Source organism: Lissotriton vulgaris, chromosome 10, assembly GCF_964263255.1.
Source record: "Lissotriton vulgaris chromosome 10, aLisVul1.2, whole genome shotgun sequence".
NCBI classification, from domain to species: domain Eukaryota; kingdom Metazoa; phylum Chordata; class Amphibia; order Caudata; family Salamandridae; genus Lissotriton; species Lissotriton vulgaris.
In genome coordinates, this window is record NC_141698.1 from 201,316,083 (window position 1) to 201,333,586 (window position 17,504).

The 17,504-nt window shown below is 45.9% G+C and overlaps 1 protein-coding gene across 1 annotated transcript in view; it reads right to left on the minus strand.

The window, feature by feature from the left end:
- The window catches only part of DLEC1 (DLEC1 cilia and flagella associated protein), a 712,951-nt gene that overhangs the window by 615,139 nt on the left and 80,308 nt on the right, over positions 1 to 17,504 (minus strand). The window contains exon 5 of the mRNA XM_086940885.1: positions 3,252 to 3,362. Within this exon, the coding sequence (XP_086797011.1) occupies positions 3,252 to 3,362 (111 nt within the window). The remainder of the gene's footprint in view (positions 1 to 3,251; positions 3,363 to 17,504) is intronic.

Genomic DNA, 17,504 nt, shown 5'->3' on the forward strand with positions numbered 1-17,504 from the left:
GATTCAAGCTAGCCTGGCTGAAGACGGATGATTAGTCAGAAACTGGTCCCAGGATGCTTGTTTCCGGTCCAGGGAAGATATAGCTTGGCAGTTCGGGCTGGACTGTTCCCATGAGGCATAGGGTCAGACTGATTTGCATATGGCCATGTTTGAACTGGGGTGGCGGAGTGAGCTAAAGAATGATGATGGATTAAACCCAAATCAGTTGACTGGGGGTGAGTGCTTGCAATATTCAACACTTCGTCCATCAACCCCTTTGGTTTTACCTTTCTAAAAGTGGCATTTTTGAAAGAGTAGTGATGAATCCTCTTTACTGGTAAAGATGAATTTATCATTAACATTCCAATGATATGAAACATGACAGGACCCCCCCTTTTCAATAAGGAATTACAGCTTATACGTGTAATAAGGAATTCCCAATCTTAACCTATAAGAGGGGAAGGCCTCCCAGTAGTGAACAATTAATGTGGGTGTTTTTCACTACCAGTACATGCAAAACTTATAAGTACATGTCCTACCTTTTGATTACACAGCACATTTCCCTTTGTGCTACCTATAGCCTACCTTAGGGGTGACTTATATGTACTAAAAGGGGAGTTGGCAAAGGGTTTTACAATCCAAGTCGACATGGCACACAAAGGCTCTGCAGTGGCAGGCCTGAGACATGTTTAAAGTGCTACTTGTGTGGATAGCCCAATCAGTGCTGCAGGACCACTAGTGGCATTACATTTAAAGACCCTGGGAACAGGCAGTGCACTGTACTAGAGACATATAGATAAACTAAATGTGCCAATAGTGGATAAGTCAATCGAACCATGTATTAGTGGAGAAGCGCATGCACTTTAGCCCTGGTTGGAAGTGTTAAAGTGCTCAGATTCCTAAGGCCAACAAAACACATCCAGCAGAATTGGAGGACAACAGGCAAAACATTTGGGGGAAGAACACCCTAAGATGGTGAGGTCTAACAATTATGTAATTGCTACAATATTTTCCTAAGCCCGTACTTTTGCACATGATATTCTTACATTCAATCACTATTACTGCTTTTCCCCCTGTTGGTCTTTCCACCCCAAGCCCTGCATGTGGTCTCCTAAGGGATATTCTGAGTGGTTGCCAGCCAGGCCTTATCACCACAGTCAACCACTGAAACCTCTTTGATACAAGCTGGGATCCAAGTTGCTTCATCATCCACCTGCAACACCAGTGTAGCCCTACTAACCATCCTTCTTTTTCTTGTCCAGCACAAGCGCAAAAGATGGGCAGACCTGCCTACTGTGATCAACAACCAGGAATTTATGCAATCATGTACAAAGTAATGACATTTAGAGCTGGGGCACTCCGCTAGGAGTTAGCCATGCACTTTACAAATACAGCTATTATTATTATGAAATCTATGTGCACCGCCAATGCACACCAACAGGTTTAACTATCAGGGAAAGAGTGCATTTCTGGGGCAGAACTGAGCAAGTGATCGCCTTTATGTTTTGTAACAACAAAAAGACTGTACATAATGTAATTTGCTTAACCATTTCTTTGTAAGTACATGGAATAAACTTGCATTTAGTTATTATTCCTATTTCCTTGCTCTTCCTTGTACTAGTGCACCTGTCATTTACTTTTTAGCTTGGCTGCCTATTACCATTACCTGGAATTGTAATTAGGCACCGTGAGAAGAGCATAGAAATGTTGTTCTTTTTTCCACTATAGGGAAAATATTTTACTTCATTGAGAAAGTCTTTCTCCTACACCCCCACCATATCTGGGGTGATCTGTTCACCTTTCCGTTCTGGATGGGAAGTTACTCCATCCGTTGGCTTCAGTAAATCGCTGACCATTTCCACAATTGGAAAGGGTCAGATTTCAGTTTGTGAATGTCCACAAACTTACAGGTATGTGGGTATTCACAAACCTACAATCCTAACCACACTTTGCTCCGCCCACTCTCTACCACTTGCATGGGATTTACTACTGCAGATTTCACCAGATTTGTTTCTGAAAATAGCTTTGTGAATCAGGCCCTATTGTGTTTACTTCTCTCCTTCTGCCGTGATGAGCTTCGTTCCAAGTAAAGTAGCAATCTTGCGCATTCTAGCATCTCCTTAGGATAGTCACACTCATCTACAACAAGGTGCACAACACTGTGGGACCCTGTAGAAACCTCCCCAGTGTTGCATAAATGAGATTATTTACTCCCAGGTCGAAATCCTGTAGCTACCCCTCACTAAGCTACTCACGGCCAGTGGTGACAGAGAGCCGGGTAGCATCTTCTGGCTATCTGGTTCTACTTGATAGAACCAAACCACTTTCTATGTCTACTGTCCACAATGGCAGCCTCACATGTAGCGTTGAATGATAGAACCAAACCACTTTCTATATCTACTGTCCACAATGGCAGCCTCACATGTAGCGTTGAATGATAGAACCAAACCACTTTCTATGTCTACTGTCCACAACGGCAGCCTCACATGTAACGTTGAATGATAGAACCAAAGCACTTTCTATGTCTACTGTCCACAAGGGCAGCCTCACATGTAGCGTTGAATGATAGAACCAAACCACTTTCTATGTCTACTGTCCACAATGGCAGCCTCACATGTAGCGTTGAATGATAGTACCAAACCCCTTTCTATGTCTACTGTCCACAATGGCAGCCTCACATGTAGCGTTGAATGATAGAGCCAAACCACTTTCTATGTCTACTGTCCACAATGGCAGCCTCACATGTAGCGTTGAATGATAGAACCAAAGCACTTTCTATGTGTACTGTCAACAATGGCAGACTCACATTTTGCGTGGCGTTGATCACACACACAAATGCTTCCTTTATTAGTTTTGCATACTTCATGTGTGTGATGTGATGTTCATTTAGTTGCACATTATTCAAATTTGGAATATGTTTATCATATTCTTCACAAGGGCCATTATGGTGTACTGTCTTAGGCCCTCATTTCAAGAATAGGGCTAAATTTCAATCCATGTGCAAACAAGGGCTTGTGTAAGGATCATACTAATGAATAATGAGGTAATTACTGCTCCACCTACAGTTTTCCTCTGGTAAATATCGGCTGGTCTAAGCTCTGAAACCAGGAGTTAATAGGCGTGGAAAGCACCCATTTTTACGTATACTTTTCCATGTCAATTCGTAATAGAAGATATAGGGTATTACAGTTATCGGGTGCAGACGATATCTCACTCCAGCCCGGCATACTCAGAATCAGGGTCTTTGGGAAGGCAAAATAAAGAAAACGTACCTTCTGGAGCTTTGAAAACTGGTCCTTTATCAGTAAGATAATCTTCTGGGCAGATTAGGTGATGCTTCCGTAACAGGTCGTTGTCCACGCACCATCTGAAGTATGACTCCACTTCAAAAGAAAAATGCACACATTGAAAATTCAAAACTCTAAAAAGTCTAAATCAATGATAAGTGCACATTACTAACTCAGGCAAAAACGGCATACAAATCAATAATGTTCAATATAATAGTAGGCAAAGGCAAAGGCAGCGGCATAGCGTGGTGTAGTGACTGAGCCATTTTTATGGAAACGGCTTGATTATGACCGTTGCCCAATACCATCTCAGTATACTTTGCTCTAATATAGTGCTGTGTAGGCAAACATAATATGAATTAGCTACAAAGCAAGGCTCGATAATGCCTTTTCTGTTTCCAACTGTATCTTGCTTAACGGCAGGGCTTGCCTACTGGGTTTGGCATACTCTAATGCCATCTTGCATACTAATTCGGGCTCTTTGCGGAAGTAGTGGCCTATGCTTAAGCGACTCCGTTTTCTAAGCTGTCGCCATCTTCTGAGCCTTTCTGGGTGAGAAGTCGGGTTGCGCCCCCCAACCCCTGGACCGTTAGCTCAGGAAATGCTAACAGTCCACGGGTTAGGGAGTTGCAATATTTTCTATTAATATTTTGCGCCCCTAAGAATTTTGCGCCATGGGCAACAGCCCCTGTGGAACCCCTCACGCTACGCCAGAAATAATCGACCATTGTGATGAAGCTTGAAGTGGGAAACATGCAAAAGCCCATTATAAGAAAGAGAATAACGAAAACAATTAGAAGTATTGCTGTAGAAAGTCGCCCCCAGAGAAGCAGATGATTGCCAAGGTACTTTTAAGCTACTGAAAAGATGTTATACCACTACACTGTGGTCCAAATATCGACCTACAAAGCTTTAATAACCACGATATAGACTACCAGCATAATGTAAATGTAAGTAGGGGGAGTTAGTAATAGACAATCTATACTTCCCTCCCTATATATTCCTTCTGCAAGGCTATGTTGGTAGCTGATATCATGAACACAATGTTTTTGAGGATTGATATTTGAATGATGATATTCTAACAAACAACCGCTAAAACACGTCATTGACACTCTTCAACAGCATAGGAACAAGCGGAAGTGAATAAGCTACACATTGCTTAATCATATCAGACTTGAGAATTTTACAAATAATTTTAGGGACTCTGGCAGTGATCTAAGTAACAATATAAGCTGTTCCCAGAAGGACATAAGCCACAGATCACCAACAGAATGCAGACAGATGACTAATGAATACTACTATAGTTATATAACTGCTGGTGCAGAGGAGACCATGACATCACTTTTCAGTGTGCTCGGGTCGGTAGTCAATCACATTTTTCACGTACTCTTTGCTTATTTGGGAAACAATTCCCTTTTTACGGTAAAAGAAAGACAACGACAAACACTCCTGAACCGAGTAATGTTGCTGTTTCCCTTCCCAAGTGATGGTAAGTGCTTGGGTTTAATATCATATATCTGGGAAACTTTCTGGAATTTTTCTCTACTTACCATGTTCTGGATGTATGGATAAGTAAGGTCTTGAAAGCATCTGAACTGCACATAGAAAAAATGCCTACTTTATTTCCATTTTCATTCTTAAATTCATAGCAAAATATATTTTTCTCTAGTTTACTGATAAACGCTTGATCAGCACCAAAGAACTTGTCGCTAAAAAAGATACCATGATCAATCAAAATTTTGACATTGTCTGCCTCACCGAAACTGGTCTCAGTGAGGGCGTGACAAATAGTTTTAATGATGTTGCTCCACCTAATTACAAACTGTCGACTGCAAATCATTCATGGAAAAAGGAGGCCTTGATTTTCTTGTTAAATGTTATTAAAAATGCATAAAGTTGGATTTGTGTGGCTCTCTCAGCCTTGGAATATTCTCACACAGAATTAGTGACCCTGCCGATGCCTCGTGGTCTTTTAAAATGGCGGACCGATCCCCTCGCGGGTTTGGCGAATGAAGGCACCTCATTTTTTTACTTTAGCATACTCCCATTTCTCTTCCGATACTGCCCAAACTATTTTTGGGTGATTTGAATACTCACTTAGATACTCCAGACGGGGACTGGCACCTTATTTAAAGCAGACCTGGGCTGGACTGGAAACCCAAAGCAGCCCTGTCAATTTTGTCAGATAGGCCGCAGTAACAAAACTGGCCCCCACTGTTACAAAACCACCCCCACCCTTCCAACCTCCCAGGGAAACGCCCGATGCTGCTGCGGCAGTTCAGCCCTGATATCAAGGAGGTATTTTCTGGATTCGACTTATCTTTGAGTTCTCTTTCTACTCCTGAGTTGGGTCATGCCTTTGATATTATCTGCTCCACTAAATACTGCCAATCATAGAATAGATTTTTGGTTGCCTAGTCCTGCTATTATGGCATTGCATTTTCTTGCTTTCTCCGGAATCAGCATAAGAATACACCTTGTCCTTCTCCATGCTCAAAGGTTTGCAATTGGAAGAACGTTTCTCCCGATACTTTGGTTTGTCTTCACTCAGCAATCTCTGTCCCGCAATCCTAAAAAGCTTCTAAACTCCTAAGATGTTCAATACCTAGAAACTTTAGACCAAAGTGCTACTTTATAAAAGAAGATGAGCAAATTGGCTCACTCATCTTGCAGCAGGTTCTCTGACCCAACTATGACCCATCTCTAAAAGGTCCAAACTAAATTTTATTTATAAGCAAGCAATAAAATAGTCAAAAGTGTGTTCTATTCTAACAAAATGCCCTGCCCATGGCAGCAGATACCTTTTCAGTCATCAAAGACAAGAGAGAACCACCAAAATGGCTGAAGATAAGTGTAGCCATACACCTGACTTTTTCATAAATAAAATGGTTACACTCATGCCATCCTTAGTGAGCTGTTTATCATTGCTCAATTGTCCCCTTCCTCAAACTTAACTTCCAACGCCCACTAACTCTCTAGCCGTTTTCTCCCATTACCTCTAATGGCTTTGTTGATCTAGTGCAGGGCAGCAAGCCCTCGGGCTCTCTCCGGCTGATTTACTTCCTGCAAAATTATCTAAGAGTTTGTGAGGGTCTGAACATTTCCTTTACAATGTCAAAATGCATGCTTTCTTAGTGTCAGGTTGTATTTCAAATACTCTGAAGCTTGATTATGTCAAGCCCTATTGAAAAAAACCTTCTTTGGATCCAGACACCATGGCAAACTATCAACCAGTTTCCCAACTGACTTGCTTGGCAAACTGCTAGAGTGACCCATCCTTCTGCACTCCAAAGTGTTTGTAACAGTTCATAAAATACTACATCCCTCTCAAATGGGTTTCCACCATGGCCATAGAACAGACCTGGTAGTGGTGATGGCTCTGGCAGATCTTCACAGCTGCACTGACAAATATAGGGTAGGTCTTTCTCACTCCATGCACAGAATCTACTTAGCAGCTGAGCGCTAACCTCTGTCTCTGACCTATGGGGCATACTTGACTGATCCAAAGGTTTGGATGATCTTTTTTAATCACTGTCCCAGGTATTATCTTTTTGGGGAATACCTATACTGCACATCACAGTTACAGTGTGGGGTAGGGTTACCCCCCCCCCTTCTTTAGTAGGTCCTGAAGAAGCGCCCTGGATACATTTTGGGCCTTAGAGTGGAAAACATGTTGACCTGACTATACCCACAGACTTGAGGCTACTTGGGTACATTATGCCTCAACAGTAGCACCAACCTATTTACATTTCTTTAATCCTGTCAAGAGAGCCATCACATAATGTTTCTTTACCTGGTATCTCTTAAGCAGTTGTATTTATTTGTTTCCTCACTCCTGCATACTCACTCCACCCCACACATTTAGGACGCCCTCCTACTTACACCTCTTATCGTATGGCAAGATAAAAAAAGGTCTCAGTTAAAGTGACTCTTTGTGGGGCCTGTGGGGCCTGTAGGGCATTGCAGCGCCGCCCTACGAGGAGCAACACCCGATGATGAAGCATGACATGCCCAAGGACGTGTGAGGGCACCAAGGAATAATCCTTAGGATTCCCACCCCATGTCTCTTCCACTGCTTAGTCTTAGTGGAGTTATGATGGCCTATCTTTTACTAGAGATTATTGTATTCTGGTTATGTATCTTTGCACCTTTTCCTGCTAACTAAATCATGCGTGGCATTTGGCTTTTAAATTTTATGAACATCACCAATTTTATATAGTATTCACTCATCGATTGTATGTATTTTTATTGTATTTTTATACTGTGTCCTTTTATGATTTTAATCTAATCGAATAAAGTGTATTGAATTTAATTGAATTGAATAGTCTTCCTTTCTTTCTGATGGAAATGTTTCCTACTGGCCGTCTTCCTTGGGACCTAAACCCACCTTTTTTTACATGTGTGAAAAACTTGGGTATTAAAATGGACTCGGACAACGGCACGCCAGATTAAGGCAGCTGTTAAATCTTGTATTTTTCAAATATGTATACTGAACCATATGTTGTATCTGTCGTCCCTTTTTCATAAGGTGTTAAATCTCATACAGTTTCTGCCTATCTGGATGAATTTCTGTCTATCTGGATTACTGTAACTCAGTGTTTCTTAACCTCCCTATTTGATCTTTTAACCGCAGGTAAATCAGTCCAATGCTCAGATTAGTGTGGGTTTGAGACCACATTTCCCAACCTTTGGCCACACTGCACTGGCTCCAACTGAAGTAGCATGTCACATTCAAATTTCTCTGTTCGGTCAATACAGAACTCTACAACCCCAGCCTTTATACAACGTGGCCAAATTGTTCTTGAAATTCTTAAACAAAAATTTAATAAATACAGACACGGTGCCGTCTCTGTTGCTACAGCAATCATACGGAATACCTTCCTCTCCAAGTTCAGCAGCTAAGCAATTTGCGTAATTTCTGGAAAACTTTAAAAACCTGACTGGGCCCTTCTCCCTTACTATCTTTTTTATGCAACTCTTTTTATCATGTTTATAAGGCAAAAGAAATAATATGCAGCAATTGTATTCTTTTGTGTAAATTTAAGCAGACGAGTACACAATGTGGTTGTAAATTGTATATCAGGGTATCATGTCGACAAGTACATTATACGACACTTCTATTAATTTCTTGGTAATAATCTCACCACAGCACACAGATTTTCGGGTGATTCTTGGGAAACTCTTTTTATACATATTCCTCAGCCTTAAAGCTGTAATCTATGCAGCAGGTCCATTTACAAATGGGAAGGTTCCAGGTCTGATCTCCTATAATAGTCAATCTTTGTGCAAATAACAAGCCCATGGTGACCAATAGCTGTGTCTCTCCCTGGCTCTCCCACTCCACCATCAACCTGACTATTGCCAGTTTAGGGTTGGGTATGACTGGCTGACATTAAGTATCATTCTCCACTTTACAGCTGAGGCAACTAGGGCCAGGGCTTATGTTCATTTTCCATAGTCTGGTTAGACTGTAATAGAGTGGGTATTTTCATTGAGTGTGCCAAAGCCACATACATATTGCAAGTGTACATCTTGACCTCATCCCCCTTCATGTATATCTTAACATCCTGACCTGGATATGATATGAAATAGGCTGTTTGAATCTCTCAGTTGTTCTTGGGGCCAAGATATCCCCAGGGTTGAATGCGGCTAAATGTAAATTAGCCTCACGCACTAAATGGAGCATGGACCCAGCATTGCCATAAGTCATTTCTGGACATCTATAACCGTACATAAATTCAATGTGCAGAGACTTACCCATTTGCCTAGTTGCACTTTCACATCTTGTTTTCAATCCCAGGCATTCTTAATAGTATTGGAATGCTGTGCCGGTTGCAGGTTTCCTTATGTATTATATGGAAAGTCATGTGGCTTTTTCTCAGATCTTGATATTCCCATATTGTCAAATTGTATGCACAGGACGATGCCTGGTTGCAATAGCACATTTACTCTTTTTTTCTCAGCAGATAAAACATTTGTATTTGTGGAGAACTCTCTACACCCCCACCAAGTTTGAAGGGCTCAGTTCTTCTTCCCACTTTGGAAAGGCTTTTACTCCAGGTGCAAATCTCCAACTAATTCCATAGTGGTAAATGGCTGGAGATTTAGTGAATTATAATAAACTCATATTTGGGGACATTTACACACTCACCATGCCAACTACCCTTTGGAACTGCAAATTCCCACCCCTGGTGTGAGATTTACACTTGTAGAACTGCACATAGTCATGGCATATAACTGCACAAGAATAAAGGGACTTACACTTGCTCAGTATCCTTTCCTTGACACCTGAAAGGCCCCAATTGAGCCATTTTCGACTTTAAACAAAATAATTTTGTCAATCAATTCAGCCATTTTCGAATTTAAACAAACATTTTTGTCCATCAGGCCCACGGGAAATAGCTTGAGTGAGAAAGCGGATTATTAGTTGGGGAGGATGATAGTCCTCCACAAGTAATAATGTTATTATTCTAGTTAGGTCCAGTAAAGTTTTCAGTAAGTTAAACCTGATTTCAACCACTGATAGTTATGGTTCACAGCAGACAGGCTTAATTTAAGAAAATGTATAAAGCATTTAGAAGTACCAAAACAGTTAAAAAGTTGAAAACACAACACAATAAAAATCCCCCCATTTATAAAAATACAGAATATTTAAATGAACAAAATGATGCCAAAACGACAAAAATCGTTAAGTGGAACTGGAGAAATTAATTTTTAAAGTTTTAAATAGAAATAGCATTAAGTGTCAAATTCAGTTATCTGGTTTTGCTTGACTGGTACCTACACGTAAGTAAAGGCAGACCGGGATGGAACACGGGTCGGATACAGGGACCAGGTCGTCCCAGTGGAAAAGTTACCTCCAGACGTCAACGACCTTGGGGGCGTGGCCACGGCGGCGATCGGGATGGCTGCCTTTCCGTGAAGCTCCTCCATGCGGGCTCCCGGCGGCGACAATTAAGCTGTAATCCCCCGCTCCTGTACTCCACATTCATGCGGACCTGAATGCGGTAGCCGCCCCGACCATCTGGGTGGCTTGTGAGATCGAGGGAGCGACCTCGAAGAGTGTGCAAGGCGGAGGAGAATCGAGGCCTCCGGACCTCGGCGCCATCTTCTCTCTCTGCGCCGGATCGCTGGGTGAGTGCCGCGCGGTGCCCGTCTTCCAAGCCTTTCGCCCTCTCGAACGCCTCCTGCGGTGTTCTTCGCGCGCTGCCCGCCCCTCGCAGGCCCCCGGGTAGGGGCGCCTGGCTCTTTGGTGCGACCGCGGCCTGTGGGCCTGGAGGCGAGCCGAAGCCAGGGCCTCGATTTGCGAACCTGTGCCGGGTGCGGGGCGGCTGGTGGGAGCGATCGCTAGGGGACGTCGGGGGTGGGGGAGTGCGGTGGTTGCGTTCCCGGTGGGCGCTCCTTAGTGCAATTCGGCGGCCCCGCCTCAGACGCACTCGGGGGGAACTTGATTCCCTCCCTTCCCTCCTGCTCTAGATAGCGGGAGAGGGTCGCTCCCCACTCCATTACACGCAGCGCTCTTCATAAACGGACTTCGGCCCACACTACTACCTGGACCTTGGCTGCCGCAGCTGCCTGCCGCCATTGGCTTTCACAAGCGAGACTGGTCTCACCCATTTTGGCCCGCTCACGAAGCGACCACAGGGGCCTACCTGATCGTGGTCTGCCTGGTTCTATTGCATTATCCTGTCGCACTCCCCCCCTCGCGGGTTGGCTCCACGGTTGCTTTTTTCTATTGCAACTGCGCCCCCTGTACCACCAAAGCGATGGGGAAACGGGACCCGAATCAGAGAAAGCTCAGTTTCGATAAGACCCCCCACCTCACTGTGGACCCTCCGACTGGCTCGGCGGCTGGGACTGCCAATTCGGCTGACATTGGGGACGCCGCGGCCATGGTCGCCACCATGATGGGTGAAATGCGCGCTGGTTTTAAGGCGCTTGACACCCGCTTTGACAGCCTTGAGCAAAAGCTAGCCGACATGGGCACCAAGGTGCAGGCCCATGACGGACGACTCGACGTGGCGGAATCCAGGATATCGGATGTCGAAGATGGTGCCTCGAAATCGCTGAAGCGGCTGGAACCTGTTGAGAAAATTCTCAAAGATGTGGCCATAAAAACGAAGACTTAGAAGCGCATAGTAGGCGCAACAACATTCGTATTCTTGGCGTGGCGGGGACAACTGCCACTGGCGGTTTTGACACCTTTGTTGAAAACCTCCTCATTGAACTATTTGGCAAGGACACCTTCACTGCTGGCTTTGTTGTCGAACGAGCACACAGGTCGCTAGGACCTAAACCTCGCCCCGGCCAGCCACCACAACCCATTATTGCTACAATTATGAACTTCCGCGACCGCGACGCCGCGCTTCGTGCAGCACATGAGGCCGGTGAGGTGCAGTGGCAGGGCAGCAAACTGTCCTTTTTTCCAGATTTCACACTAATGGTCCAAGAAGCACGTCGAAAATATAATGGAGTTAAGTCCACTCTCTGTAATCTTGGATTAAAATACGGCATGCTGTACCCGGCCAGATTGAAGGTGGATGTGCACGGCAGATTTCGCATCTTTGACTCTCCCGCGGAAGCACAAGACTTCTGTCAAGGCTTGAAGAAGCAGGGCTCACCATCTGCCTCTGGCTCCGCGCCACGATCTCCGCCCGCAGCGACACACAGTCCAGTGCTGATCTTTTTGCTGAAACTGGCCAGGGCTGAATGTTCGATGTATCCTAATCTTTGAACACTGCTCGTTGTGTGTCCTATTGGATGTGGACTTTCCAGCGCTTGTTGAATGGTCACTAATTCAGGAGTCGCTAGTTGGGACACCCGCATGGCGTAGCTTTGCCACCCCCTATGGCGAATGCCTTATTGTTTAACTTCTTTGGGGCTTTAACATTTTTTTTGCAGCAATATTATTTCATTGACTGGTCATTCCTTTTTGTGTTTTGCACTGTTGATCAGCGTTTGTTTGGGGAAGGCCTCTCTGGGGATGTTGGGAGGCTGGGTGGTGGGTGGGGGTTGGGCCGTGTTTTGTTTATGTGGTCATTTGTGTTTGTGAGCAACTGCAAGACTTATGGGAGTAGATTGACAGATGCACGCCTGCTGGCGAAAATCTTTGCTGAGATGTTATGGCCAGGGTAGGTCTACAGTCTGGTCCGTCCAGACTCACTTTGATGTCTTGGAACGTTCGTGGTTTAAACACCTCAAGGAAACGCAAACAAGTACTGAACTATGCTGCACGGCATAAGGTGGATATCCTTTTTTTACAGGAGACCCACTTAGTCGAGTCAGACACGATCTCCGTGGCGAAAGGCTGGGAGACGCACAGAGTGTTTTCAAATTACAGTAGATACGCTAGAGGTGTTGCGATTCTTGTGCACAGGCGTGTTCCCTTCGTATTGACTGGTAGTAAGACTGATGGGGAGGGCAGATATGTGCTCATAACGGGTGTGTTGTTTGGATATAAAATCGCACAGGTGGGAGTCTACCGCCCAACGTGGATTCCCCGGCCTTTTTCCAAGACCTGCAGCTGACGCTGCTTCACTCTGATATAGACCTGTTGGTTATGGGAGGTGACTTTAACCTATTAATGACCCCGGGCAGAGACAGCACGTCCCCCTCTCCTGACTGCAAACCACAAGCCCGCTCAGTTTTGGCGGAAATTTGTTCCCACTTTTCTTTAATAGACATTGAGGCTCGTATGCACCCGCACACACCGGAGTATACACATCACTCTGGTTACCACAATACCAGTACTAGAATTGACTATTGGCTCCTCTCCACGGGCATTGCAGGTTGGGTGGACGGCCTTTCCACTCTTCCACGTACGTTGTCGGACCACTCACCCATAGTGTTAACTTTATCAATCCCCAGACTGGGCGGATACGAGAGACAGTGGCGATTCCCTGGTAGGGCACTGCTGGATCCGGTTTTTAAAGAGGAGATCCGCACTGCCATCGATGACTATTTTGACATTAATACCGGCTCTGTGGCTTCCTGGGCCACGTTATGGGAGGGCTTCAAGGCCACCTTGCGTGGGGTCTGTTTTGCCAAACATGTGGGGTCCTTGCGTGAGGTTCGCTCTACCCTAACTCGCATTGAAACTGATCTCTCTGCACCCTCGAGGATCCTTCGATTGACCGTGAAGCCAGGTGCCTTGAGTTGCTCTTGGAATTCCGCGACGCTGCAGACAGAGAGTTGCGGTTCATGGGCAAACACTACACAGCGCGCCAATACAGAGAGGGTGACAGGCCGGGCAAGATATTGGCGCAAATGCTCCATCCTCCACACCAGGCAGCTTACATAACTGACGTAGTTGACGCGCAGGGCACACAACACCATTCCACTCCCGAAATATCAAACACCTTTTTGTCATACTACAAAACTCTCTACACATCCACACTGACAGGGGAGCATTGTAACCCAGGATCTTATTTGAATGAGATAGCCATGGTATACCTGGAGAAAAATATGCAGGAATTCCTGCCCATGCCTGTAGGAAGGTGGATATCTGACTATGGTTACCCCAAAACTTTTTGCCTTGGTTTTTAGCTGGTTTTTGACATAGTTGGCCTGGGATCCTGCTATTCAGGGCCCCAGGCTAATTGCTCTCTCCTTAAAATGGACTCCATGCACTCTAGGTGCATTACGAATTGGATACTGGTTCACCTTATAGGCCCCTGTAACAGTGTACCATAGGTACCCAGGGCATAGGTGCATCCAAGGCCTACCAGGGGCTGCAGCATGTATTGTGCCACCCCTGGCCTGGCCTCCATATTTGACACAACTGGCTGATCACTCAGCTGGGGTAAGTTGGTGTAATCACCTCTTGCTTAGATATAGTATACCTATATTGCATTGTATTGTATTGTATTGTATTGTATATTGGATTTATATAGCGATTATCACCCAGGGGTCTCTAAGCGCTTGCCTTGGGAACCCGTCCTGGCTTTTCCCTGTGAGATAGCCCCTACAGGGCATCCCCAAGGTGAAAGCCAGGCATCCCGCCGCGGGGGGCCGTTGTGGAGATTAAGCAAGCTTAATGCCCAGAGTTGCAGAGTGTGAACCCATGATTAGGTCAGGCACCGAAGCGAGAGAATTATCGAGTCCGTGAACATTTGAGCTCAAGACCCTGCCGCGTCGGGAATTGAACCCTGGTCCCGGGTCTGACCTCTGCTTCAGGGTCTGCCTGCTCTAACCAGTGAGCCACACTTCTCCACATCTAACCTAACTGGACACATAGTAACCTATAAGTCACCCCTTGGCAGGCCTTAACAATCCTGGAGGCAGAGTGCTTGGTTTTATGTGAGATGGTGCTCTAGCATGAGCTGCGCCTGTCTGCAGCTGTCGGGAACAACTCCCTTAGCTGTTCCGGGATATTGCCATACCATATACTCTTAAGTGCATTATAATCCTCGCGGTTATTTGCTAACTTTGGTCTGGCTTTATCAAAACATGTCGAGTAAGGTGTCATACGATTTGGAATACTATCCCCTCGACAGTCCTGACGACGGGGATAGCATTCCACCCTTCTAGAGGGACACGACATGTACATAACATGAACCCCGGTTAAAGTTACCCAGTGCCTCAGCATCACAAAATGGATGCTGCCACCACAGACACAAGTCTGACCTCCTGTTGCTGGGAGTCCTTCCAGCGAGGGAGGCTTGGACAAAGGGTTTCCTGCCTTGGGAGGTGCGAGCACCACCCCAGACAGGATTTTGTGTATTGGGTAGGACAGGGCTGAATAGAATCAGACATACCCGGGGCACACAAGGTGTCCTCGTGCATAAGCCAGTCCAAACCGGTCCTGGGACTTTCCAGCCCCAGTCCTGGCGAGGAGCTGGACAAAGGAAAGTGGGTGTAACCGCCCCCCTTCCTGGTTCCACCCAGAGGAGGGACCTAGCAGGTGATCCGCCCCTCAGATTGGGAATAAGAGTGGGAGCAGTGCCAATGCAGATCAGATCATCCTGAAATCAACTTTAAACTAAGAAGACACCGGACTTCGACATTCTGCTGCACAGAAGACTGAAGAGCATCTCCCTTGTGGCCAAGGAGTGGCCACCCTTTGAACACAGGCCCCATCCAGCACCTCGACATCTGCTTTGCCGCCGCCTCCTGCCGGAGCCCGAGCCCAGAGCCTGACGAGACCCAGACTCCCAGACTTCTCACAGCCTGCGAGACTGAGAGACGTGGGACCGGACATCTCGAAAGACCCCCGAGAAGCTGACTGTGCAGCACCCGAGGCACCCTCGATGCTGTGCTTTGGGGTTTGAGAAGCCCCACAACCGAGCAGCCCTTGCACCGAAGATCAGCCCCCCAGCATCTCCACGATCTGCGTGGAGCCCTTTTGCATCGTGCCACTCGACGCGCCATCCCGGCCACTTGCCACGTGGTCAGCGGCCATCTTGGCGATGAAACCTACAATTTACACTGCGGGTCTGGTTGCTTCAGACTTGCCCTCACTCCTGTAAAAAGGAGCACCCGCTCTGACCTTGCTGGTCCGAGTGATAAGCTTTTTCCACTTCCTGCGTTGCTTGCCTTAGCCAAGGCCTGTTTGCTCCGATCAAGTTGCCGACGCCGCCATCAGCTAGAGCCTTCGTGGGAGAGCTCGTGATCGACTCCTGGACGTCCTCGACCTCTTCGTGTCCACGTGGCTGCAGAGAGAAGCTACACCTCATCGCCTGTTTGCACCCAACATCGCCTGGTTCCAATCTGGTTCCACGGTAGTCACTGGCTAGTGACTTTGAACATTGTCCCCTCTGCTTTCAGGTCTTCACCACTTCAGATCCACCCTTGGATCCACCGGAACTCTTCACATCGAGCCGCCTGCAGCATCTTCAGCTCCAAGCACCAACGACCTGCGTGACAAAACCCGACACTACTTTGCACCTGTGCACCCGCTTCCTGTGGGTGAGGTAACTCAGCAACGCCAGTGTTCCCACACTGGTATACACCTCTAGTGTCTGTGTCTAAAGTTTCATCCTTCTAGGTCATTCGGAAGGTTCCTTAAACACTAACTTTGTAACTTTTACGCACCATTGACATTGCATTGGTGAATGCGTGCACTTTAAACGCTGCACCCGAGTCCCGCGGGTCTTTCCCGACTTAGTCACTGCTAGTCCCGATCAGCTCCAGTGATTCCCAAGGCCCTAGGCCTACTTCCTTTCCGACTGGTGGTTCTTATACCACTATTTTAGTATATGGTTTAGGTGGCCCCTAGGGCTCATCCATATTGTGCAACTTTTGTGTATTTTAACTGTGTTTTGTTTTAACGCTTGTGCTTCTGTACTCATAAAGAGTATAGGGGATATTTGTAGTTAATAAATATATATATATTTTCAATATATATCTGTGTGGTGTCCTTTCATTTGGTATTCAAGGGGATTGTGTATGGTAAAACAGCTTGCTTCACATGCCTCACAGAGTTTAGCCTAAGACTGCTTTGTCCACGCTACCACTAGGATAGCTGGTCTATAAGGTTGACTTACAACCTATCATCATAAGGGTTGCTTGGCATGGTACAAGGTGATCACTAGAACTGGTGAGCATCATATACCAGGCCAACTTCTCACATTGGTGAGCAGCGGATTGGGATTTGAGCTTGCTGTTGTTTTACCATTACAATCTTTGAGATTATCATTTGAAAGATCATACAAGTACCTGCTAGGTACATATTAAAACAAGACTAGTATACTTAAGTTCTTCTGAACTTAGTTGTTGTAGAGGATAGGGAGTAGCACACCCTGACTACAACTACTAGATAGGTTTAGTAGGTAAACACCAGTGTAGGTAGATTGCAACATATCCACCCACACTAGAGCAATGTCTGGAGCAGAGGGGTCCACTGGACTTACTCCTGTTGAGAGTGACCCTCCAAGGGCACCATCCAAATTTGCTATGCTTAACTTCAAGGAATTGAGGCAGCTTTGTGCCTCAAGAGGCATTTAGACAGGTCCAACCCCAACTACAGACCACCTTAGAGAGCTTTTAGACCAGTCTGAAGCTCTAAAGACCTCTAAAGCAGACCCCACAGGGAATGCTGATGGAGGCTCTCCCACTGAAGATGACAATGCTGACACCCCTGTCCCTGTAGTCCAGATAGATGAGGATGACCAAGTCACTGGAGGTACTCAGCCTGATGAGGAGGAGGAAGAGACAGAAGGAGGGAGCAGTGACTCTGATGATGGTAGACTTAGACAGGTGCCAGCCAACAGGCTTAGCCAGGCTAACCTAAGTGTACTT